This window comes from Salarias fasciatus, chromosome 2 (genome assembly GCF_902148845.1).
Source record: "Salarias fasciatus chromosome 2, fSalaFa1.1, whole genome shotgun sequence".
NCBI classification, from domain to species: domain Eukaryota; kingdom Metazoa; phylum Chordata; class Actinopteri; order Blenniiformes; family Blenniidae; genus Salarias; species Salarias fasciatus.
In genome coordinates, this window is record NC_043746.1 from 7,129,222 (window position 1) to 7,153,978 (window position 24,757).

At 45.7% G+C, this 24,757-nt stretch overlaps 1 protein-coding gene and 1 long non-coding RNA gene across 2 annotated transcripts in view; both read right to left on the reverse strand.

Moving 5' to 3' along the window:
* Positions 1–5,661: 5,661 nt before the first annotated feature.
* On the reverse strand, positions 5,662–22,544 carry LOC115395917 (uncharacterized). The gene is made up of 3 exons (XR_003932335.1): positions 20,528–22,544; positions 18,837–18,838; positions 5,662–5,713 (listed from the first exon to the last, which is right to left on the reverse strand). It is a non-coding gene; the product is annotated as an uncharacterized LOC115395917 (long non-coding RNA).
* A 44-nt stretch (positions 22,545–22,588) lies between these two features.
* Positions 22,589–24,757, reverse strand: part of efnb1 (ephrin-B1) — a 64,085-nt gene continuing 61,916 nt past the window's right edge. The window contains exon 5 of the mRNA XM_030101592.1: positions 22,589–23,080. Coding sequence (XP_029957452.1) covers positions 22,686–23,080 — 395 coding nt within the window. The 3' untranslated portion in view covers positions 22,589–22,685. The remainder of the gene's footprint in view (positions 23,081–24,757) is intronic.

Consider the following 24,757-nt stretch of genomic DNA (forward strand, 5'->3'; position numbering starts at 1 on the left):
AGGAAGACTTCCGCAGACAATGGTCACACCTCAGATTCATAATTGGGACCTTTATTGATATTCCACAGGCTCCACGACGTGCCGCCCCAAACGGTGATTAATGTTTCACAGAACGAAATATAAAAAAAAGGAAGGAAAAAAAAAAGAATTCTGGGGTGAGACGTGCTTAACTTTTTCCTGGCAGGACTGGTTTAGCTAAGTAGAATCCAGAATTATCCCACGCAGAATCATCTCCACCTCACCTCTGGTGAGAAATACACAAACCAGCCAAATTGCAAGCTAAACTCATTTTCCAGCAAGAAACACAAATGTGGGTGCAGTCCGTGGGACAGGCCGAGGCTTTCCGGTGACGGTCTGTCATTGCGTTTGCTCTACCTAACCTCTCCTGACACCTGGAGTCCGGGACCCCCCTCCAAATGTGTAATATTCAATCTTCCTGACAGCTCTGCTAATGACCAGAAGGAACCAAAACAGAGGTAATAGGTGAGCCTCAAAATTGCGTCCAAATTATCCCTGATAATGATTCCCGTCCAAGTAATAAACCCCGCGGTGTGTGAGAGAGCATGTGTGTGGCTGCGTGCGTGCGTGAGTGAGTGGCAGTGTGTTTATGTCGGGATATGTAGAATGGCAGGGCTAATTATCAGCACTATTAAAGCTAAGTACATCCAGCTGCATCCAGGACAAGTCCTAATGAAGGACAGCAGACAGGCTGGACGCTTTCATCTGGTTTTCTGATGCTGGTCAGTATCCACACCTCTGAACCGCTGCCCCAACTCCCGATTCCGCCACACATTTAAGGTGAAAGTTAAACATTTCATTGTGAGAAAGGTGGCGTTGTGCCTCTGCTGTTTGTCTCAGCGAGGAGACAGCCGGCAAAATGTTGTTTTCCCTCGGTTTCAGCGAACAAACTCAGCTCGGGAGGATATTAACATAAATGACAAACATATTTAATTCTTCACCTCTTCCCCGCCTGTCTTATTTTGTCTGTCTTGAGTCTGTTTTCCTCGTTTTCCTGGACTGAGAAGAAACAGGCCTGAAACGTCTGATGAATCTCACATCCCAGACATCTGTTACTGTTGAAAACTGGATAACTTTCCTAATTAAACCATTTCTACCTCAGATTTGTTTCCAGATTCAGACTCAATGTTTCTTAAACCGGGGCATCCACATGTGAAAATATGCATATCGGTGCCTTCATGCAGCTGTGAACACAGAAAAATACCAGTTGATGAAGACCCACTTCAAAGATGGTAGCTTCTATTAAGGATAAAAGAAGCAGCCAATAAGTTCAAGCCTTTAAAATCTGCAGATAAAACAAACACAGATGCTTGTAGAGTCAACATTATCAACAGACACACAAACTTTGTGTGCTAGAATAATCAAGTCTGACTGTTTCATTGTGTCAGCAACGCACAGCGTAGTCACAACAATTGAGCTTCTCCAAAATGGTTCAGTTTTCCATCAGGAAGTTCCTACTGACAGAGTTCAGATGTATTTTTCCAACTTAGAAATTGGAATTTCTCAACTTTTCTGGTAACATAGTCATAGATCCTTAAAGAAATTCTTAACACTGCAAAAAAAATAGTGGTTGGAGTAACAAATGAGAGAAAAGAAATGAGAGGTAATGTTTCAGGGGGTCCGAACTGGAGGTTCTGCTGCAGATCGATTTGTTGGAGGACAGAGACTCAGAACATGCATCAAAGACACAGATGGACTGGAAATCTGAGTGCATAAGACAAGCCCATTATAAACCCAAACCGCCAGGTGATGACAATCAGACACTCAGACACAGCTGAAGGACATCAGGACAGGGACTGAGACTGAGGCCACATTCATACATAGCTGGGTATTTGTTAATGCACATATTTCCAACTATATGTTAAACATTTTTTTGAAAAAAAAACTACACAAACCTGCATGAAGATCTCATTGAGAGTCAAACCCACAGGTGGCAGAGCAATGAGAGGCATAAAGCAATACTAGCCAATCAGAATCCTGGAAAACTGTAAACACATATGATGCTTCGGTCGCCGTGACGTTAGTGTCCGTCTCCTACTGTCTACATGCTAACACAAAAAGTCAGAGTGCTCGAAGATGATAGTTTTTGGTAACTTTAAACATAACCCTGCAGCCCAAACACTTTGAAATGCCACCGTTTTCACTTTCTTTCGTTGTCGTGTAAACAGAGCAAGTCACAAAAAAAAAAAAAAAAAACACAAGAGACAACGCATGAACCTGACATGAGCTCAACCTCAATAAGAAACACAAAAATGTTCTTTTTTTTATTATCACTGTTTGGAAGAAGTAGACATATTTAATCTCAGGAGGTTGATGTGAGAAATGTGTGCAGCTGACTCTAAAGACAACATCCTGTTGAAGTAATGTAACAATGAGCTGTTTTATGGAAAATGACACCATCAGTGTGAAGAAGGCTTATTAAACATCTTGTTTAAGATTCAAAATTCTGACCGTGACACTGAGAGTTTAGGAATCCATGACTAGAACAACATGGTCGCAGTAGCTGTGTGAAGTTTTGTTTCGGTGTGATGAAGAATGCTGGAAATAACCCCGTATAAAGTGATGTGTCTTCTTTTGGCAGCAAACACAAGAGTGACTGATCACATCGGTGGAGTTTTTTTTAAGCTTCCTTCTTTAGTCAAACATGAAAATTAGCTTTAGCTCTGCCCCAAGCGTTTTTCTCTGCAGTAACTTTGTTGTATTTGCGGCACCTTATTAGGAGCTGTTTGCATGTTTTCAGTCTATTTTGTTGTTCTGTGTTGTTATCATTTGTTTATAAATTGATTTCTTTTGGGATGAAGAGCAATGCCAAGTTCTGCGCGACCTCATAAAAAAAAAACAGCACATCCTCCGCTTTAATAATGACTTTAATAATGACTGATTAACTCCAACAAGTCAAAATAACGTGCGTCACCATTTTACTTCCAACGACTGACTTCAGCTTAATGAGTGAATCAGTCATCAGACTGACCCGCACCGCGCTGACAGCTCAGCTAATGATTCATGGAAACACTACAATAACACAACAATGTGTACAGAAGACACTGTGTGAGAGAGAGAGAGAGTGACAATTAGAAGTAACACATGTTTCTCTGACTAGTAAGTTGTCACTTCCTGGTATTTTTAAGGAATTCCACTGTTTTGTTTTGTTTTTTTAAAGAAGTGGTTTTGTTGTGATAGACGTGTTTTTGAGAAGAAATGTTCCACTTTATAAGGAATTGATCAATTATCAGTTGAGAGGGAACATTTGCAATCAATTAAGCCCTCAGTGTAAGTTCAGTGTTATTTTTCAATATTACAAAAGAACCTGTTTTCAAAATTATCATCAATTGAGACTCTGTCAGACTTAGAGATGAGACATATTACTGCTGGATTTACTTATTTCATTAAAGATTCCAGATGCTTTAAGTTGCAACACGACAGAAGCGCCATTCTGTTTCAAATATGTTAAAAAATAATACGCTAGATAAAATCAAATCAATCAGTATGAATAAAAAGTAGGTAAAAACATCACAAAATAGTCCCATATAATATTAAAAGAAGACATGTATGTCAAATGAGCTAAATAAAAAATGTAATTCAATTTGAGCACAAGTGGGTTCGGTTGGTAAAGTCACGATATGCGACGACTGGAAAGAGAACGGAGCCGTTTTCTAGGCTAAGTCCAAATTTACACTTTCGTCACCTTTGCTTCTGACAGACAGCAAATATCATTTACATGAAAGACAATGCCTGCAGCTGAAATGCTAACATTGGTTTTTTAAAAAAAAACCCAACAATTTCAGACTTTTTTTTTTTTTTAAACAAAAAAAGTTGAACAAAGACCCGCCGCATTTGTTGAGCGACCCACAATGCCCCTGTTCCTGCCGCGCTTCAAAGTCAGTGAACAGCAAGTCATAAACTGTTAGTGTTGGACCGGTCCTTTTTCATGTGCGAGTGGCAACGTGGCATTCTGGGTTTTTCTTTGTGGAATATTTCAAGTGGTTCCCATTAGGGTCATTTCTGCGTGCCCTGCTTGGAAATAGCTTGACGCAGGCACATTTCAGGAGATTATTCAGTCTGTGTAGGGGAATATTTTTATGCGATGTATATGATAAAACGACCCGTACCTCCTGCTTTAATTACTGTAACACAAGTGTAAAGGAAGCTGTGGTGTAACACATACTGCATGAGGAGCGCAGATACTTTCCTGCAGCTTCTCGTGGAGCCTGCTTAATGCCAAAAAACTGTAGAAATTGGCTCATTTTTTACACCGCTGCTGGACCACAGTTCACCGTATTTCAACACTTCGGCGCAGCGTGTTGTATGCCAACGTGTTATATATCAGTCTCCATTTCTCCTCTAATGCATGTTACATAGCAGTTTGTACATTTGTAATCAGTGCCGCAAAAATACATCACTGTCAGCGTGCAGCACTCTGCCGACTCGTTTCTCCTCTCAAATTACTACTAATAGCAACTACAAATTGCTCTTAATTTTCCAGAGCTGGTGAATTATGAATGATATAAAATATTTAAAAAGCAAGCATGGAGCAACAGCAGAGAGAGAGAGAGAGAGAGAGTTTTAATAATCAAGCTAAGTATGCAGTGGTCTGTACTTAACTAAATGAGTCTATATGGATGTGCGGAGCCCAACTGTTTGACCTCTGCGCTGCACATTCATTTTCTGAACATATGTTGGCCATTTCGGCAGCTCTGGACTGTGAAACTGAGACAGGAGGAGAGAGGTCTGCCGTGCATGTGAGCATGATCTAACTGGCTGTGAATACGGGGAACGGACCGGCGGTTAGTGGTCGGGAGGGGAAAAGTTAGCAAACTGAATGACATGTTTGTGTGATCTGATGCAGATTTTTTTTTTTTTTTTTTTTTTTTTTTCTGAGGCCCTCCGTAGGAGCTGGGGCAACCCGTAGGCCTTCGGACAGCTCATTTCAAAATCACTTCCAAGCATGCACAAGCATGCTCGCGCACAGCCGCGCATAATTATGCCACCCATCCGATCCCCACCAGCACAAACACTCCTGAGGTACAGCTGCTCTGCTCCGTCCCATATTAAACCACAAGGTGACTCTGCGTCCTGCAGGCCACCTGGGAGGCGGGACTCTACAAGGGGGCACAGCAATCTTTTCCTCGGTGCTAAGAGGAACTTACTCAAGCAGAGCAGCAGTTATTTCCCCCACTCTGCCCTGCTCTGCTCTGCTCCCAATCCCTCCCTGTTTGCCTTCAAGTCAGCACCAGTTAGTAGTCTCCCCCACGCCCCCCCCGCGTGCAAGTGCAAGTGTGTGTGTCTGTGTGTGTGTGTGCGCGCACGCGCGTGGGCAAATATGTGTATGCGAGACTGTACGGCAGGCTAATTTCCACCACGATCCACTGCAGTGTGCTGCGAGCATTCTCCAGGATATTGATGTGCTGCATATTAGTCGGCAGAGTGAATCAGCGCGGCGCGCTGTAAATATTCCATTGTCACTTTAATGCCTCCGTCGATGGCTTTGTCCAGGGTAATTCAGTCCGCTGGTGTCTCCGTCCCCCGTAGCTCTCACCAGCCAAGCGTCAAGCGCACATCTGCACACACTTCATGCACACACGCACAGGCACAGTGAGACTGAAACAGAGAAAATGAGAGGAGGGAAGAGAGATAGTGAGGGGGCACACACACACACACACACACACACACACACACACACACACATACACACACTCTTTGCCTCAGGTTTTTTTTTTTTTTGCCGTCACAGATGATCAGGCCCAGTTTTGGCATTAGCTCAGCCCTGGCCAGCCCCTGGTCCTGGAGCCAAACTGTTAAAAGACATTAAGTCAGCACAGAGACGCGCCACTGCTTCCCCTCTCTGCAAACCACAGGACGCTGGATGTGAATGCCCGTGCACGCCGGTGCACGCGCGCGGTGGAAACGGTGACTGTTGGCCGGGATCCGCATGCACACATGTGTACCCTAATGAGTCTTTGCATGTACCGGTGCGAGTGCGGCATTCTCTTTGGTGAGGTCAGGGAGGGGAGAGCTGAATATTTGGAGCAGCCTTCCGGTCTCTCCGGGCGCACCACATGCCTGTCGCAGCTCAGTGAGCAGACTGTGAAAAGCTTATGTAAATGACGAGCCGCTCAGATGTGAAATCAGCTCTGTATTAAATTGTTTTGTTCCACTTGTCAGAGCTGATTAGTCCGAAAGCTCTCCGAAAGCTGCACAGGTATTGTGTTGGTTGCATGCATATTGGGGGTTGAGCTCGAAAAGAAATCCATAGATCACCTCAGGAAAGAGCATCTGTGTAGGTAGTGGGGTGCAATTGCTCTCTGAAGTGTGATCGCCAGTCAGTTATCCCATGACAGATCATTGTAGTGGATGCTGAGGAGGCCCGGTGGCTCCTTCACTGATGCAGGCTGATTGAGCTCCAGGAAAACTCCTGAAAAGAGGCAATTCTCGCCCTATCACAAAGGCCAGACCACAGGTCCCATTAGTCTAACCCTGGTCCACTTCTGACTGAACATCACAGCTACATCCCCTCCTCCTCTTCCTCCTCCTCCTCCTGCTCTCTCTTCATCTCTCTCTCTCTCTCTCACCTCTGGGATGCTGCACAGGTGGCTTTGTTTCTTCACTTCTGAGCTGGGATAGTGGGGGAAATTGGAGTGGAGGAGAAAGCGATGTAAGAGACATTCAGAGTTGGGTGGAGGAGGAGGAGGAGGAGGAGGTGGGGGTGAATAAAAAAAAAAAAAAAAAGAGAGAGAAGAAGCAAGTCCAGTAAGATGTGTGGGCAGAGAGAAAGAGATAGAAGGAAGGAGAGAGGGGCAGTGAGGAGATTGCAGTGCTACGTCTGGAGGGCTCCCAGCATAAAGCAGGTCTTTGAAAAGGGCAGACAAAGAGAAAAGGTCTCGGCCAAATACCTGAAAGAATGTTGAGAGGAAAGAGGAGCGCGGCCAGAGGGAGATAAGGCAGTTAGCCGCACACTGAGGCAGCTCCTGTGTCATTGGATCAGGTTACTTCTGCATTTGTGTGTGTGTGTGTGTGTGTGTGTGTGTGTGTGTGTGTGCGCCTTTGCATGTGCTCATCTGTGCGCTCGTCCATTTGAGCGCCGGGTCGATGCCGGCTCTGCCCGACATTCCGGAGCGGTCTGCCTCTGTTCACGGTCCAGTGAGGCCGCTGACAAAAGCCGTGCCGGGCGGAGGCGGCGTGTGTGGCGCCTCCGGGGCGAGCCTGAGGTCGGGGCGGCGGCGCGGGGCCCGGGCCGCGGCAGTCGGGGGCCAGACTATAAGCGGGATAACGAAGTCTCAATATTTCTGTTAGGCCCATGAGAATTTCAGTTCCCATGCGTCGCTTTTTCAAGCCCCTCCGCCGGGCTTCAAAGCATCTCGAGATGAGAGCCCGCTTTGAAAGTGATTTTCAAGTCTGGGCTTTATCTGCGTGAGGGAAATCACCCTCTAGCTATTTTGTAAGCTTAGGTACCTTTGAATAGACTAACAGAGCCTTAGGATAAAGGGATCTACCGAGCTACCGTAGCAACAAACCGAGATGAGGTGCAAAACCACCTTCTTCCCTGTGCTGGTGTGGCAACGACAACAAATCTGTCAGGATATTAGAAGTGGATAATATGAGTATCGAAACAAATCTAAGCAGTTATTAGTTGTGATTGAGGGTCTGATAGCAATTAGTCTCGCTCTGGCACACAGACTGGCTCCTATCTAATGATGCCATTGACCTTGTCACCCCGCGGAGGTCAGGGTGTCCATGTTAAACCATGCGTAATGGTTCCGTGTTTAGACTACAAGGGCCTGTCCGGCTAAATGGTGATGGATCGCTTCTTCTCGCTGCCGGTGGGTGTGCGTTGCATCAGATGATACGGGTCCCAACATGATACACAGTTGATTAAATCAATACTCGGAGGAAATGTGCGCCGCGGTTCAATTTCAGTCCAATAACAGCGGCAGGTTTTGGGTGCGCGTGCGTGGCGGCGCGGCGGTGCGTACCCTTGTGGGGCGTTTTCACGCTCCACAAAAATAAAGAACAAGGACAATGTGATTGTTTGCAATACGCCTTAGAAATGCGGTCATAAAGGGACAATGTGCGGCCTTTAAAGAGGTTCTCATGATCATCTCAAACGTATGAAAGCAGCGATCTCTTCGATGTCGGCGACGACACGCCGGATGATAGCGGTCATTTGCCGCCCCGGGTTTCTAAATCACAAAAGAGCGATCGGAAATGACAGGCAGCCCAGTAGGCTTAAGTAGAAAGGGGAGGGGTATTTTTCTATTTTCCCCGGCTTGTTTATTAAATTTTGTCATCAAAGAGGGGCCGACCGCTGCTGAGGCAGAGAAGTGAATGAGGACGGTGGAGACATGAAGGACGGCGGGTCTAGATGTAGATATGAAAGTCTCTCCATCCATATGGCTGCCGCTGCTGCTGCTTTCCACGTTATGTCAGGGATTGTTAGCAAGACAGGTGCTGGCCCGAGGCTGTGCACATTAACAAATGCATGCACGCTGTTCGCCACACCGCTCGCGCACAAACACAAACACAAACACAAACACAGCAAGTGACGCAGAGCCTGAAACCAGGAGGGGAATTTCAGCTATTTTACTGCCTACCTGGTTCCTCTCCTTTTTTACGGCTTCCTTTCTTTTCCGTCTCGCCCCGGCAGTGACCCATAGCAACCCCCAGTCTAATGACCGCTGCAGTTTGACACTCATTAAAGGTGGTCAATTAACCAAAGGGCCCGGAGTCACTTTCACTAGATGACTTGTAAAGGTCTATTCCAGTCTGGCTTTTAAACACAAACATGAGAGCAGGGCGGGCGGCCGGGCGGCCGGGCGGGCGGCCGGGCGGGCGGGACGGGGCTGCCAGGTACTCAGACCCGAGACGCTTGTAGTTTCACTGGCGGGAGACAGAGGGAGGTTTACAACCTGCAAAAAATGAAGAAAAAGAACCTCTGGAGAGTAATTTGTTTTGTTTGTTATTTGTTTTGTTGAACTGGATTCTGTCGGTGTTTTATGGAAACAAACTGAAACGGTAAAAAATAAAAGAGAGAGAGAGAGAGAGAGAGGGAGAGAAAGAAAGAAAAAACAGTGAAATTGCTGAAGAGAGCACAGAAAATGAGATCTCATGAGAGCGAAGATGAAAAACAGAGCCATCTGCGCCGAGGGTTGGCTCTCTAAAGACGATCTGGTCTCATTTCAATCCTTTGTATCACTCCTTTACAGTAAATCAGGGGAGAGACTTTTATTCCTCCACCGGTTTGAGCGTTTGTATGCACACACACTTACAGCCCGCATGTGCATGTGTGCAAACATGGATGGAAGGGCAGCAACAGGGGAAATGATTTTCCCATTCCCGTAACATATCTAAGTGTACATGCGTGTGTGTGTGTGTGTGTGTGTGTGTGTGTGTGTGTGTGTGTGTCTGGTTTTAAGCAGCAGCGTCTCCTGGTCCCAGGCCTCTGGAGTCATCAGCCTGTGAAGGTCAAGTTTGATTCAGAAAGAGACAAGGCAGATTGGCATGGAAATGGAATCTGCTGTCTCCGTGCCAAACGTCCAGACTGACTGACTGCCCTCAGCCTCTCATCACATCCAAGTCTATCCTCTCATCGCACCGTCCACTCCTCCTCCTCCTCCTCCTCCTCCTCCTCCCCCCGTGGCCGTCCCTGCATACCAATAGCAAAATAACACAACAGAGGAGCGCCTCTGAAATGGCGCCTGTTTAATAATCAGATTGTCAAACAACTGTCTGTATGAAATGGAAACATGAATCCAGCTGTTAGCATGCGGCTACCAACCATCTGCTTTAAGTGGAGCTGTCTCTTCTCATCGCGTCGTTTGTTGTTTTTTTTTTTTTTGCATGTGACAGATTTAGCCTTGAGCCATTTTTAAGCGGTTATTTTATAATGAAACAAGAAATGCACTTATTGAGCTAATGGATTCGTAAGCAGCTGCTGCTAAGAGATATTGTTCAAATGTTTATTATATCTTCATGAGGGAAGTCAAGTTGGATGAGTTGCATGATTGCTAATGGCTGGTTTGTGTGCGTGCGTGTGTTCTGCTGTTGTATGTAATGAGCATGCGCTCCTGATATGAATGAGGGCAGCGAGGCGTGAGATGAGTATGTGCCTGCTGGTATGGAACAAGTCCTTGCACTTCTTCTGTGTGTGTGTGTGTGTGTGTGTGTGTGTGTGTGTGTGTGCGTGTATGATTTTGTGACTGGACTGCGTGAGTGTGTGTCGGGGAGAGAGGCAGAGCGAGGGAGGGAGTGCTCATTGGCCTGAAATGGGTCCCTGCCCTTCATGAATATTCACTTACCCCCCACGTTCCACTGATGTCTCACTGATGTCAGCTTGCGTGTGGGAAAAACTAGTTTCCCCTCTCAGAATATCAATATTGCCCCATCGCTGCTCCCGCAGCTGCTGCAGGGAGAAAAGAGAATAAAGAAGTACCCCGTGCTTAATTTGCCTTTCCCCCCCTCCAAAAAAAAATGCTGTGGATTTGCTCACACACAACACACAGGGGAGTTCTTGATCTCGCGTGGCGCTCTTAAAACTAGGGCAGCACTTAGGTCACATGTTTAGGTCAGTCACCCTTCACTGGGGGATTCTCTAATGCGTCCTGTCAACCGCTGTGTAGCCGCCGCGTCACCGGGAACACAGAGAGCCGTCTGCGCCCGCCGCTCATGATGCTTCCTGACTGCTCTTCTCAGTTTTAATTTCTCAGCCGGGGTGTTTGCCGTGAGTTCGTCTGTTAAGCTGAAAAGTGTCGATGTAAAAAGGGCCGCCGCGCTCTCTTCAAGTGCGGCTGACATTGAGAGATCCTTGACTGCGCCGCTGACTGAGAGATGTTATTATTCTGACACCGTCATTGTCGGGCAGATTTGCAGTCAAGCACACACACACACACACACACACACACACGCACGCGTACGCACACACACGCGCAAGTTATCCGTCAGCATACAACCATCTCTGCCCCCGCAGATGTTGCCCAGTATTTAGGTCACTTAGTTTGCAGATGGGTGGTCAGCAACGCTGGCGCTAGCTTGGGTTTCCAGGAGCTGATACAATAGGCCAGTCGGCTCCTGGTGGCTCCGCCGAGAAACCGGAAGTGCAGCTCTTGATAATCGTAACGGACAGTGCTCGCTTACGGATACCAGAGAGCATTAAGGTCCGGTTAATGAGAATCCCCGCCAGACTCAGAGCGTGGGGAAAATCCAGGGTGCAGATGAAAGGTTCCGGACATTAAGAGCGGTCATATGACCGTGTGCGACTTGCAGCGTGTCACCAGCGGGCTGGTTCTGCGGCATCAACAGGGAATATAGGCTAAAACCGTATTACGGTGCATGACACAGACATACAGGACAGCAACAACAGATTGGGACCGTATGCATCATGCGTATATATATTGATCTATTAACCTGAATGTACTTATTTATGTATTATTAGAACAATGTCTCAGTGGAGTTGTAGGAAAATGAAGGACAGTCTTTGCGCAGGTCAGACTTTTGCTCCAGAAAGCTTCTCGTCTGTAAAACTTACAGTGTTAAAGTCTGCCATCTTTACTTTAGACAGTGACATATATGCATGTAATGTGCATTTGTGGGATGTGCAGCAGAGCTGAGAATCTCTGCCGTGTCTGTAAAATGGTCATTCTGCTGTGGATGTGTGTTTGGTGGTGAATCAGATGGCTGCAGTCCAACAAATAAGACACACTAAAAATTTAACGGTTCATAATTTTAATAATCAGGAGCATGAAACGAGACAGTGAGAAATTCTTCATCAATGAAAAACGTGTATTGAAATGAATATTTTCTTTGTTAAAGGTTTGCTGTGTTGAAAGATTCCAATTTGCATCTTTTTTGTTTTTAACCACTGAAAGTATGCAGATGATAGAATAATTGAACTTGATGCAAAACAGAAACGGTCGTTCATCAAGACTATGTAACATATAAGTTTTTAATAAGAGATTTATATTCACGCTGAGATGAAATTATGCTTCATAATGTAATGGAAGGTAATGAGAATTAATTCCTCACTATTAATATACAGCCATGTCAGTCTGGTCACAACACACACACTGCTGCTCATCCCACAGATGTTTCTGAGATTCATTTGCTTGGTTGAAATACATCAGTGTTTGTTCAGCGTCTAATTTACTTATTCAAACGTTCTGTGGGGTTCTTCAGTCAGTAAAACAATATAATTTCAACCAGCAACATTATTCATAATATTTTTTCATTGATTTGAAGCAGGAGCTTCAGAAACCTTTAGTTCCTTATAAGCTGACTTCTCTTTTGAAGTTGACCTGTTGCTTCTTTTTTTTTTTTTTTCGTATTTTCTCTCACTTGTATTCTGTGGCAGCGTTTGATGTTCACATTAAGCGGTTGGTTTCCAGTCATCAGATAAACATGAATGAAAGCCATTCCTCTCAGAGAAAAGCTTTGTCTCTCCTGTCCACATTCACGCCACGTACGTACGTTCTCCTTCATTTTGATGGCCCTTATAAACATTATAAATATATCTCAACTTTATTACTCTTCTCGTACTGTTTTTATACCTTTATATAAAAATATTATTGAGATACTGCTTTATATTGATATTTCATATGTCATTACTTATTTATTATATTGCTTTATGCACGCTATATTATTGCATCATTATCTTGTGTACATTGCGTGCTGTAAGTTATTCAATAACATGAAAATATCCAAATGACTTATAGGACATGTTGCTCCTGTTTAATTGTACAGAAATAACTCGGACACTGGCTGATAGAACATGTTTTCAGACCGTATGAGGTCTATGATTAAATCAGGGCCGCTGGAACCCCACCGGTGGAGCTGACATAAACTAGTTATGGATTTCCTCTGCTGTTTATCTGGTTTGTCTGCACCAACAACAAGAACACAACAGGTCAGAGACGCAGGGATGAAGTACAACCTCCATTTAGCCGGCGACACCATTTTAATAGGTGTTGCTCTCCCGGAGACATACATTGTGAAATTTTTATCCACGGCTTATTAAAAGACTAAATCCAGCATTACGCTGCACGAGCAGCAGCGAGTAATGAGTGTGTTATTGCTCTGGACATCCGGCTGCATTTCTTGCTGCTGTGGGTGTTCGTGTTGCTCCCTCTCTGGGCATGAATGAATGAATGAAGGGGTTGGAGCCGCTGCCGTCGTGGGTAATAAAAGCGGCATTATGTTTATTGATATGTTTACATTTGCTGTTTGGGAGAAAATGAGGTGCGAGTCGCGTCGTGACTGGTCGTGCTTTGTGAAAGTGTCGAGGCAGGCCAACCGGGTTAAAGCGGTCTTTATCAGAGAGAGAGGGCGTCCATTAATGGCAGACACGAGGTAAACAGACTACTTTTCAAATAGTTTTTTTTTTTTTGTTATTCTGATAGAGCGCTAAGACAAGCAGAAAGAATAGTTTCCCTTTCATGTATTTAATTTTCCTGTGGAAGTGACTGAACATTTGTTCAGATATTCCCCGTGTTTGCTGAAGAGTCTCGGGCTTGGATTCAATTTCCCAATGTAATCTCCAATCTTAGTTCAATATTTACAAGTTTTTTCTTGAGTATTCTCAGGTACACAGTCATTTTTTTAATCAATTTTCTTGGGAGAATCTGTGATCTCTGAGGTTTTAGTCGCTGTCTGATTTTTAGCTTTAAATTCACAGACCGGGTTTAGTTGGACGAGTATAGACTGAACTTCTCGTCATTTCCAGTCAGTCAACCATAACCGGGATAGAAATAGTAAAAAAAAAAAAAAAACATGGAAAAATGAAAGTTTCACAAACACCAACAATACAAAAAGACGAGAAAGGCCATTATTTAAAGTGGAAATGCTTGTCTGTGTTTGCAGGGGTGACTCTTTTGTAGTGTTAAACATCAAGAGCGGTTTGACTGAAAAGGGGGGAAATGAGAGAGACAGAAGGAAGCAAAGCTTCAAGGCATAATACTGTAATTGGAAAATTGTGCAAATGCGTTTTGGAGTCATGTTATATAAATGGCCAGCAGAGATAATGCCCGAGATCCGAGGCATGGCCTAATTGAGAGCTGGAGATGGAGGAGGAGAGGGGTGGCGATGCTGAGGGGGCGACTGGAGTGTGGGCTTTAAATTGGGTGAAGGAAATGTGGATGGAAATGGGATGTTTTTAAAGACATGGGGGGGGGGGCGAGAAAGAGAGAGAGAGATGGAGAGAGGGAAGGAGAAAAAAAAAAGAAAGGGAATAATTTCCACTTTCTTTCTTGGTCTCCACACCTGTGACCCAGCAGCCAGCCTCCATGGCAATTTCTCCCATATGCATTTTTTTTTTTTCGCTTTTCTTTTCGGTGTGTGTGAGTGTGTGTGTTTGTGTGTGTGTGTGTGTGTGTGAGTCTCTTTGGCTCTCTCACTCTCTGTATGATTGATGAGTCTCGGTCAGACCTGGATCCCTGCCACAGCCCGGGCCTGATCAGGCATGTTCTGGTCATAACAATGCCATCAATATGTGGCTGACGGCTGTGTGTGAGTGTGTGTGTGCGTGTGTGTGTGTGTGAGAGCATCTGTGTGTGTGTTTGTAATGAAACATAAAATTGAACCATACCATAACCCAAGAGAACAAAGATGCTTCAGTGGAATTTGCTGCCCCTCGGGGGGATTAGAGGGGAGCGTTGTTTAGGTATACCTCCCCATAAATGATTGAAACTGGAATCACATTAATTAGGCCTTTCATGAGTGAACTATATGTTACAGTTTGACTAATGAACTCCCCCTCCGTGGTTTTTCCCTCTCTCCGTTTTCCATTTCTCGGTGTCGTCTCGGGTTTCCTCTGAAGCCCAGAGATTGACCAAAAATCTGCTTGATATTTGATGAGCAGCATTTGATGAAAGGCATTAGGCGGCCTGCATTATTTATGAATGGTGAGTGATGCATTAACTCATTAAAAATGCATACGTACATTACATGAGAAAGAACATGTCCCATAGCATGTCATATTGATTCTGGTGTGAATTACGAGGCTCCTGCGCCTTCCCCGAGACGAAAAAAAAAAGAAAAGAAAAGCAGGAAAAACATTAGGAAATTGCGCTCTGAGTCGCTTAAGAGCTTATATTGACAGACTTTCTCCCCGTTTATCTGGTCACAGCCGAGAAGCTGCGCAGTTTGAACCGGCCTGCTTCGCCAGATCAAGGGTGGCGTCTGCACATGCAGCAGATTTTGTGTGGGAGCGTTGCGTGTGAAGTAGCGTCGAGGGGAAACCGAGACGCAGTGCCAGCTTACACCGTTAAAGAGAACTCGTACCAGCGCCGTCGAATTCTTTCCCTCATCTGGTTCGCTATCACTTTACTTCTCTCAACTTTTTTATTTTCCATCTGCGGCTTCGCGAGCGCCGCAGGTCCTCCCGGCCTTGTCGGAGCTGCGAACGACTCAATGATATGTAAACTGTGCGAGCACATAACCAGTAGCTGCTGATCGTCTGAAATGAGTCTGAAAGATAAATCGCTCAACGCACCGAGGAAGAAAAATAATCCCACTAATTCATAGCTCCTCACCCTCAAATAAACTGGCCGTGTTTAACGTACATTTGGTTGCAGGAAAAGTTTGTGTAAAACCCCTGAAATAAACTGTTATTCGCTTTGAAAACATCTCTGGGTCTTCCCCTGGACTGTGTAGCTGTGATATATACTGAGGAAGAATATCATCCATGTTCTGCACTCGATCATTTTCCAGGAATGAGTCATCCTAATGAAATGAACAAGCCTTTTTTTTTTTTTCTTCTATATCTGGGTGGCAACAAGTATTCTTTGAAAACCTGTTTGGCATTAATGGAGCATGTGATCCAGTCATCTATGCAGTGTGCACTAATCCACTCTCATACCATCACATAAGCTGACAGACTGAACCGAGAAAAAAAGAAAAAGTCCCCGCTTCTCTTTAACCCTGAGGTCGCAGCATCCATAAATTCGACGGATTTCAAATTTGGACTCGTGGGACACTTTCCTTCCTCGTGTCCTTAATGATCCAGGAGGAGGAAGTGGCGTGTCTGTGTCTCCTGCAGCTGAGTGAAGCCGTGGGCCGGGTCCAGAGACGGCAGTTTACACAAGTGTTACTGAACCCTTGCAGTGATTTCCATGACATAATCCTGTGTGGCTTGGCTTTAACGCTGCCCGAGGGCCCTCAGTGTTGGTTTGTGGCCTTCTCCGGTGTGTACAGATGTCACATGATTCCTGTAAATTTTTTATTGATAACATGCAGAAGTCATTTCCCATGTGATACTGAGTCACGCTGCTTTATAGTGGTTTCGTAAAGACGCTCTGGGTTGCTTTTTCTTTTATTTTTCATGACATGCTGCAGAATACACTATATGTTAGTGTACCGGAAGGATACAACACAATATGTAACACAATACGAGCAGATAAGAGATGCTGCGACATGATACGACACTTCTCGATGTGAATAAGTTAAGAGACACTGATACGGTGTGATACCATCAACACAGATGCGGTACGTTACAGTGCAGTGCAGTGAAATGTGATGGGATAAGATGATACAGCACAAAGAGCTGCGGTGAAATATGATATTTTACCACACAATATGATATAGCGCACTAAAAAAAACCTACAAAACAATGCATGAGTTAGGAAATGATGTGACGCAACTGCAATGGAAGAATGATGAAAACTGATGCACAACATTATAATGACCAATTATCAACTCATTAAGGGACTCAATAAAGCACAAACATGTTTATGAACTGTTGCCAATTAACATTATTAGTTGTTAAATGTTCCATCGTGTATTTTTCCAGCGTTACACAACTTTATCCGTCATTTGCAGGCCATTTCCTCTCTTTTTCTTCTGAAAAAACTCCCCAAAAAACACGCTTTGGCAATTAAATCCAAACACATCATTTGCGAGGGACTGATGACTTGTTCAGGGTGGACCCCGGCTGGAACGGATGGACAGTTTATCAGTCAATATTTCATCTTTATACTAGTTCCAGTCACCGCAGCCTCCTGTTTTGCTTGATATTTTATGAAATTTGCAGCGACCACAGGTTTTGCTTTGCAGTTTTTGTCACCTTAAGAAGAAACTGACTTCACAAATAAATAAATGTACATTCGCTCGTAAGTTTTAATGCCTCAACATGACTATTTTGGTTGTTTACGTTACAAAAAAGCGCTGGGAAAACTGAGAAATGTGAAGAAAAACAACTTCTCTGAATCTGCTTTTTTTTTTTTTTTTTTTTTTTTTTCAATTAGTATTCATAGTCATGGCTGAAAATGAGTGTAAATTAAATTGTTCCCAAGCCACCTCAAACTGCTGGCAGCTGTTGCTCTCCCAGGTGACTTGTTTCATCTATAAAGACATGTGACTCACCATGTTACGCGATTAAAAGGAAAAGAAAGGCACAAAATAACACACACAATGTGAGGAATTACTCATGCTTACATCAGGTGTGAACTGATGAGGGTGTTTAAGCTGCGAACACATAAACAGGCCAAAAAAATACAGCAATAACAAGAAACGAGCCCTGGTAATGAGTGTAAGTTACTGGAGCGTCTCATAAAGATGCAGCAGTGTGCTGTGGATGGGTATAAGGCAAATATTTGATTTAACAAGGATCCGGAGGATGCATTTTCAAAGAAACCGAGCAGCGAAAAAATGCTGCAGTGCGTGCTGCAAGAGTATCTCTTCCTTATTTCTGGGACTCTTTTGGAGAGCAGCTGAAGAACCCTGTGGCAAGAGGCACACACACGCAGTCACCGAGACATTCAGACAGGAAAAAAAAAAAAAAGAAAGAAAGAAAGAAAACATGCAGTCACACACAGTAGCTCTGTGGGGGGAAGGTTTTAATAAACCCACAGTTAGGTTGGATCTATGGGGGCGACTCGGGACCGAGCCAGGAAACCAGATGAACGTACCTGCCCCGGGGGTGCAGGGAGGAGGGGAGGGGGGGACGGACAGAAAGAGGAGGGGGGGGGGGGGTGGCAGTGAAGCCACAGGCACATTATGTCTCTCACTGGCCCGACTCTCTCTCTTCAGTCGCCCACTCCGTCTCTGCTCACATCATCAGCCTCACGAGAGCCGTGCCCACAAACACTGATGTGTTTGTCGGAAGAACAAAAAGAGAAGAAGGAAAAAAAAAAAAAAAAAAAAAAAAAAAGGCCAATCACTTTAATAACATTTCATGCCATCTCCACTTTCACCAAAGGGCCTGGGAGTTTTTTTGCTCCTCCGTCGGATAAAGCGCAGACTGTAATTTCAGACAAACGCAATGGAAACGCCGAGTGCAGCCAATCAGATTTAATCATGTATGGAGAAATGTAATTTTGGAGGACACCGGGGCAGAGCGGCCTGATACGGGTGTTAGTTACTATGCAAAAAGGCGTGTCCGTCCTCCCCGAATATGAATTTATGAAGCCTGCTTGTGATTTCAATCTGACTAATGTATCAGAACAAACCCATCTGTGCAGCACTGACCCCTGAGGTGAGGGTTTGGGGGGGTTTCGGGGGGGCAGAGAGGGGAGTGCTGTGTGCGTGGGCGGCTGCTTAATGTTCCCACCATGTATGGAGGTGGTGGTCAGTCAGGAGGAAAAGGTAATGTTTTACCAGCTTAAAGTTTAAAGAAGACGAAATAAAAAGCGACTTCAGACAAAGTTCCATGGGAAAAATTTTATTTATCAATATGCGGTAGTTTCCAAACTGGTGGAACGTTATTTCCATTGTAGCTGGTGCCAACAGGTTACGCTGAGAAGCGGCAAAACAAAAAAAGAGAGAAAGAGAGAGAGAGATTGAGAGAGAGTGAATGGCAAAAAAAACAAAAAAATGAAATAAAATAACTGAAAATTGACAACTCCGATTCAAACAAAAGGGAAACAAATTCAACAGGTTTCGTTTACACATGCACATTGAAAAAAATAATACTGTGGCTTCGAACAATAGCAGTAAATGAGCTTGCAGAGGGGCTCGCACGACCAGCCATCAACATCCTTGTGCTAAATTGGGAAGGGAGGGATGACAAAGGAGAGGGGTGGAAGGAGAGAAAGAGAAGGAGAGAGCATCTTTAAAACAAAAGGACCGCCGGCGAGATAATGAGTGGAGTAAACCGGATGATTTATTGGGGAGTGTGGAGCGGTCAGACTCTCTCTCTCTCCTCTCCTCTCACCGTCCCTCTCTCTGTCTCTGTCTCTGGCCCGACAGACTTATTAAAATTGATAAAAGATTCATCTTTGAGGACCAGAAAGCGTTTTCCTTTGTTACATCACATAATGAAGTGGAGGGTGTAGGTAACTCAAAGGCGAGTGGAGGAACACAGTCTTCATCTGCAGAGTTAAGTGCTGCCGTCTCCGACGGGGCCGGGGCCCCTTATCGCTCATGGTTTGGGAGACCTATCCGTTTCAAAGCCACTCTCCGACAAAAGCTGCAGTCCCGAACAGTTTCTGAGCAACTTACAATTCCTGTTGAATGGCATTGTGGGAAAGAAAACTCTGAACTCCAGGTTTTTTCCTTGTTTTTTTTTTTGTTGAAACACATGTGGTAACAAAGACGGTTTCTGACAATACTGGATGCTGAAAAAAAAAAAAGTTCATGTGACTGTTATGCAATATTCAGTTCAACTCTAAGGAAAAGAAAATAAAAACATATTGCAAAGACGAAAAAAAAAATGCAAGGATTCATACAAAACACACTTTAAAAAGACAGCTATTTACAAACATCCTCCATTACAAAAATCTAATCTTAAAATTTTTTTTTTTATGAGCAGTGTTCAGGTGAAATTACATCTTAAATTGGGCTCTATCCATATATTTACATTTCTCTGTTATCTCCGTTTATTGTTTTTAACCCCCCCGACCCTAAAATTCCAATAACATTAAGTGGTCTAGAATGAATGAAAATGAGATATGAGTTTGTGGTAATTTGGAAATGACTCCCTCGGCTGGTGTAGGTGAATGGACGCGCAACGATCCGAAACAAAAATATATGCTGTGAGATGTGTTCAGCAGAAGGGCCGCTGAGGGCCGCATGCTGAGTTAAAACACAGGACCGCAAAAAGCACGAGCAGCTGTTTAGGCTGTTAACTCCGAGGTCGACGACACACAAAGAGCCGCTTGGAGTCTTCCCGGGGTCTCGGAGCCGCCTTTTAACTCGGCAGTGTGTGTGTGTGTGTGTGTGTGTGTGTGTGTGTGTGTGTGTGTGTGTGTGGATGGACAGGAGTGTGTGGCAGCGGATGGATGATAGGTGTCTTCGCCGGTGAATAAACATTGACCGCCAGTCTGACCGTTTGACTGGAGATAAAACCTGGACCCGTCAGTATGTTGGTGTTGGTGTTGGTGTGTGTGTGTGTGTGTGTGTGTGTGTGTGTGTGTGCGTCCAACGTTAGCCCGTGTCTGCATGCTGAGGAATGGCTGTCCTTATCTGCTCCCCGCTCCTCTCACACATCATTAGCCAGGACTGCGGAGCTCTCTGTACTGTGGCAAACGGGCTGTGTGAAGCACCTACATCCCTCCACACACACACACTCACACACATTCACACACTCTACACAAGTCTGTTCAGCTGCTCGACCACAGGAACCCGCGCACACAATCTCACGGAGGAAGGAAAAAAAAAAAAACTGCAAATATAAGCACAAATAAGCACTCGCACACCTCAGCGCCGCCGTGTCCACCGGCAGACGCCTCCATCCCCGCCCTCACCGAGGTGCCAGCGTCGGCGTGCAACGCAACGTGCGCACCCCCCAGCCGCAGTAAACCCCGCGCGGGAGCGGCCGCCGCCCCTGGGCCGCGGCGTCCTCACCGGCTCGAAACACCTCCACCGGAGAATATTGTGCGCAGCATTTTTTATTCACAGCACAACTGGCGAGAGAGGATGGGAAAAAAAAAAAAAAGAAAAAAAGAATGCTAAACTACCTCCACCCTCCTCCCTCCCTCTTCCTCTCAGGTTAAAGCCAAGTCACAGGAACATTCTCTCCTTTATCTGCCACTCTCTCTCTTTTCCCCAAGCTGGTGAGTGTGGGCACGGAGATGGCACATAGATTAGTCACACGCTAGCGACGCCACTGACTCATCTACAGATGGCGGCCAATTGGCATGTGACGATACTGTATCCCAATGTTCAACCGCGGCTCTCTGTCCAACTTATATATAGGGCATCCTTACCTATGTAGGCCAGCCAGTCGGTGCCAGGCTCCCAACCTACGCCCACCCTGCCCGGGCAGCAGGCACCAATCTGAGCTTTTGATGCTTACACGTAGCACCAGGAGCGAGAACAAACGCAGAGCAACCTGCCTGCTGTCTTAAAACCCGTCACCCTGAAAGCTCATCAGACACAGTGCAACCTTCAGCGGCTGCCAACTGGAGCACTGAGAGAGTTTAGTAAGATCTCGGGCATGTTTGTATGTCTGCAGGCGCATCAGTCTGTCTGCCTCTATTATTTTTCTCTTCTTCTTCTTCTTTCAAATAAATTTCCTGTGTTGCGAGCTGGCGATACAGTGACGAAGCGCTCTAACCCGTGAGCCAATAAGTCGCTGCAGACACGGAGCTGGTCCGGACATGCCCGGCCGCGCCCTGGAATACACACACAAGTGGGTCATAAATGCCGGAGTAATGCTAATGCTCATATCAGACCAGTGGAGAAGGGAGTATTCCTGGAAACACACACACACACACACACACACACACACACACACACAAACAAGCATACATGTGCACATACACACTTAACAGTCCAGGTGGAGGAAAAACAGTGAGGGCGATGGGTGAAATGGGCGGTGACACGATGGAGTGATAACGGTGATCTATTTCAGTCTATACATTGTGCACTTGTAGGAAAAGTCTAACAAAATACAACTGCTTTGTGAACTGAATCAGGGTTCGAGGAAATCCTCCATCAAAAATAGTAAGTAAGGCAAACATCAGAGGTGCGAAGGGAGAGGAACACATTATTTCACACACTGTGTCTGATACCTGAGCTATCTGGAGAGTTTCCCGGCCCGGCACGGAGCCCCAACTTAACACACACGCGCACGCACACGGGAGACGCACACACACACACACACACACAGATTTTATGCTGAATCTGCAGGCCCGAGAGGCGTTCGGGCCGGCGTCGGCCTGTCGGTGGCTACTGTGCTCGGGATGGGGTGTTTAATCGGGTGCAGCACAGAGCGGACGCCGGGGAGCCCAGATAAGTTATATCCTGTCCGCTGAGCGGGACAGCCAGCCGCCGAGCCGGAGTTCCATCTGTCGGTTCGCTCCGGCCCTCTCCCGCACACACCCCACCCCACCGTCGGACCGCAGCGGGGGAAACGCGGGAGGTGTTGGGGGTGGTGGAGGGGGTGGGTGGTGGAGGGGGGTGGGGGGTGGGAGAGGAGGAGTGGAGGAGGGAGGGTGGGGATTGTCGGACGAAACCCAAACAAACAGGATAAACCTCTCTGTCTCGTCCGTCAGCTCGTAACCCCGCTGGTTACTGGTCAGTGCGTGTTTCTCCAGATTTGTGCAGCAGGTGGTAGAAATAACAGGGGCTTCAAGAGGCATCAAGTCCCCCCCCCCCCCCCCCCCCCCTCCTCCCTCCCTCCCCCCTCCCTCCCCCCTCCCTCCCCCGTAAAATGCAAAGGAAAGTGTTCTTCCCAAGAACGTAAATCAAGCGCTCCTCTTCTCCGCTCTTCCTCCCGGCCGTGTCACCGGCGGCACGGCGGCGCGTCAGACTTTGTAGTAAATGTTGGCGGGGCTCTGCGGCGGCATCTCCTGGACGATGTAGACCGGGTGGCCGTAGTCGCCGCTCACCTTCTCGTAGTGAGGGCAGTAGTTGTTCTCTGTCCGCAGAGGAATGATGATATCGCTGGGCTCCGTGCCCGCCGTGCCGCCCGGCAGCTTGGGGTTGGACAGGGTGCTCAGCGACAGCGCCGAGGGGCGGGGCTGCGAGTGGCTGTTTTTCCTCGCGCGCTTGCGCATCTTGATGAGGAGGATGACGAGGAGGAGGATGAGCAGGAGGAAGATGATGCAGCCGGCCGCGATGGCGGAGAACACGGCCACTTTGGAGCTGAGGATGCCGTCCGAGCTGGCCGAGGAGCCAGACTGGTCCTGATTGATGGAATCTAGGACGAGAAATAATAAAAAAAAAACAGACGGGACGTTAGGGACTGCGGAAAAATGATTGCGGGGCAGATTCGAGGTCATGAAGAAGAAGCGGTAGTAATTTGTACTTTCACTGAAGTCCATCCTTTTTGAAGAATGACGAAGGGACTTTTCTTTTCGTGCCCCGTATGTCAATGTTACTACATATTTCACATTGGGGAGATTTATTAGTGAAAGGAGATCAAATAGGAACATCAAAACCCAGCTTCTTTATGGACTCCATGAGGCTACAGTTTGCCATGTGTTCAGGAAGTGGAGTGAGGTGAAAATCATGCGCAGCGCAGTGCTACCACCTGTTCCCCTCTCTCTCATTTCTTCACAAAATATCACCTTTTTTTTGTCACAGCCCATTCAAAAAATGAGTAATTAGACACAGCAGGTTTAAAATGGAGTTTTTATTTACAACAACATCAGAGAAGACTCGACAGCGACAGCAGCAGTCTGACATTAGCAGGAATAATTTGTAAAATGTTGCCGACGCACAAACTCAGCTCTGCTCTTCATCCCACAAATGCATGGAGTAAAGGAACATGCTTTCCAAGGCTAAAACACAAACTTTCCTACTTTCTGTCCTTATTTCACTTACTCGTTTGATCCAGCAGTGTGTAACTGGAATATAATCAAATATGAATAAATACAACATGAAAAAAAACCTGCAATAATCAAGCATGATGGTTAAAAGGAAATAAGCTATTTGTCTCTGGCGTCACTCATCTTCCATCTGCTATCTTCCTAACCTGCAGGAGGAATTTGCATGAATAGTTCTTTTATGACTTCCAGTTTGAGGTTATTACTCCCAACCATCAAACTATTTGTTCTCTAATTGGCATCCAAAGTGCGCTCGCTACAAGCCAAACAGAACACTGCCATCTTTGTCTCTTTGTAAACTTCCTGATTCAGTGTTTCCCACAGATTGAGAATTGGCTTGCCGTGGCGGGGGAGAGTCGCCTGTGGCTGATATGCATGCAGAGACTCGTGCAGTTTGGAGGGGAAGAGTGTCACTTGTTTTCCTTTCTGTGGCTATAATTTCTAAACTATCCGCAACCACAAATTACAAGCGCTACTACCTAAATGCCTCCCACGGATTGATGATACTTCCTTTTCTGGATGTTTGCAAAATGCCTCCCATACATGGGTCAATCTTAATGTTTACTCATGGTTTTTGTGTCTGAAGCGCACCGGTGCACGTTATAATTTACTGATGTTTCCAACACACATCGCATGTATTAATCACCACCACTTTAGATGTCAATGTTTATAGCTGTTCCATAAATTCGCAGATAGATGCCAGGTAAGCGGGGGTAGATTTGTTTCTACTGCACACCACACAGAGGAAATGGAGTAAACAGAATTATTAGAAAAATGTAAAATAAGTCATTTGCCTCATTTCCAAAGAGCTGGTTCTATACAGGTGGGTGTTTTGTGTCCTGCCACTCTGGGAGGTGAGTGCTAATTTCCAGGCCTGATTCTCACCATGTTCGTGTTAGATTGAGGTACTGGGGGTTGGCAGTGTATTATTTTTGTCTGACAGAAGGAGGAGGTTGCAGAGACAACATTATTAACACTGATGAGATTTTTTGGGGGGCGAAATAAGACTGTGCACCGCTCCCCGCCGCAGTAATTTTCACGTCGTCCCT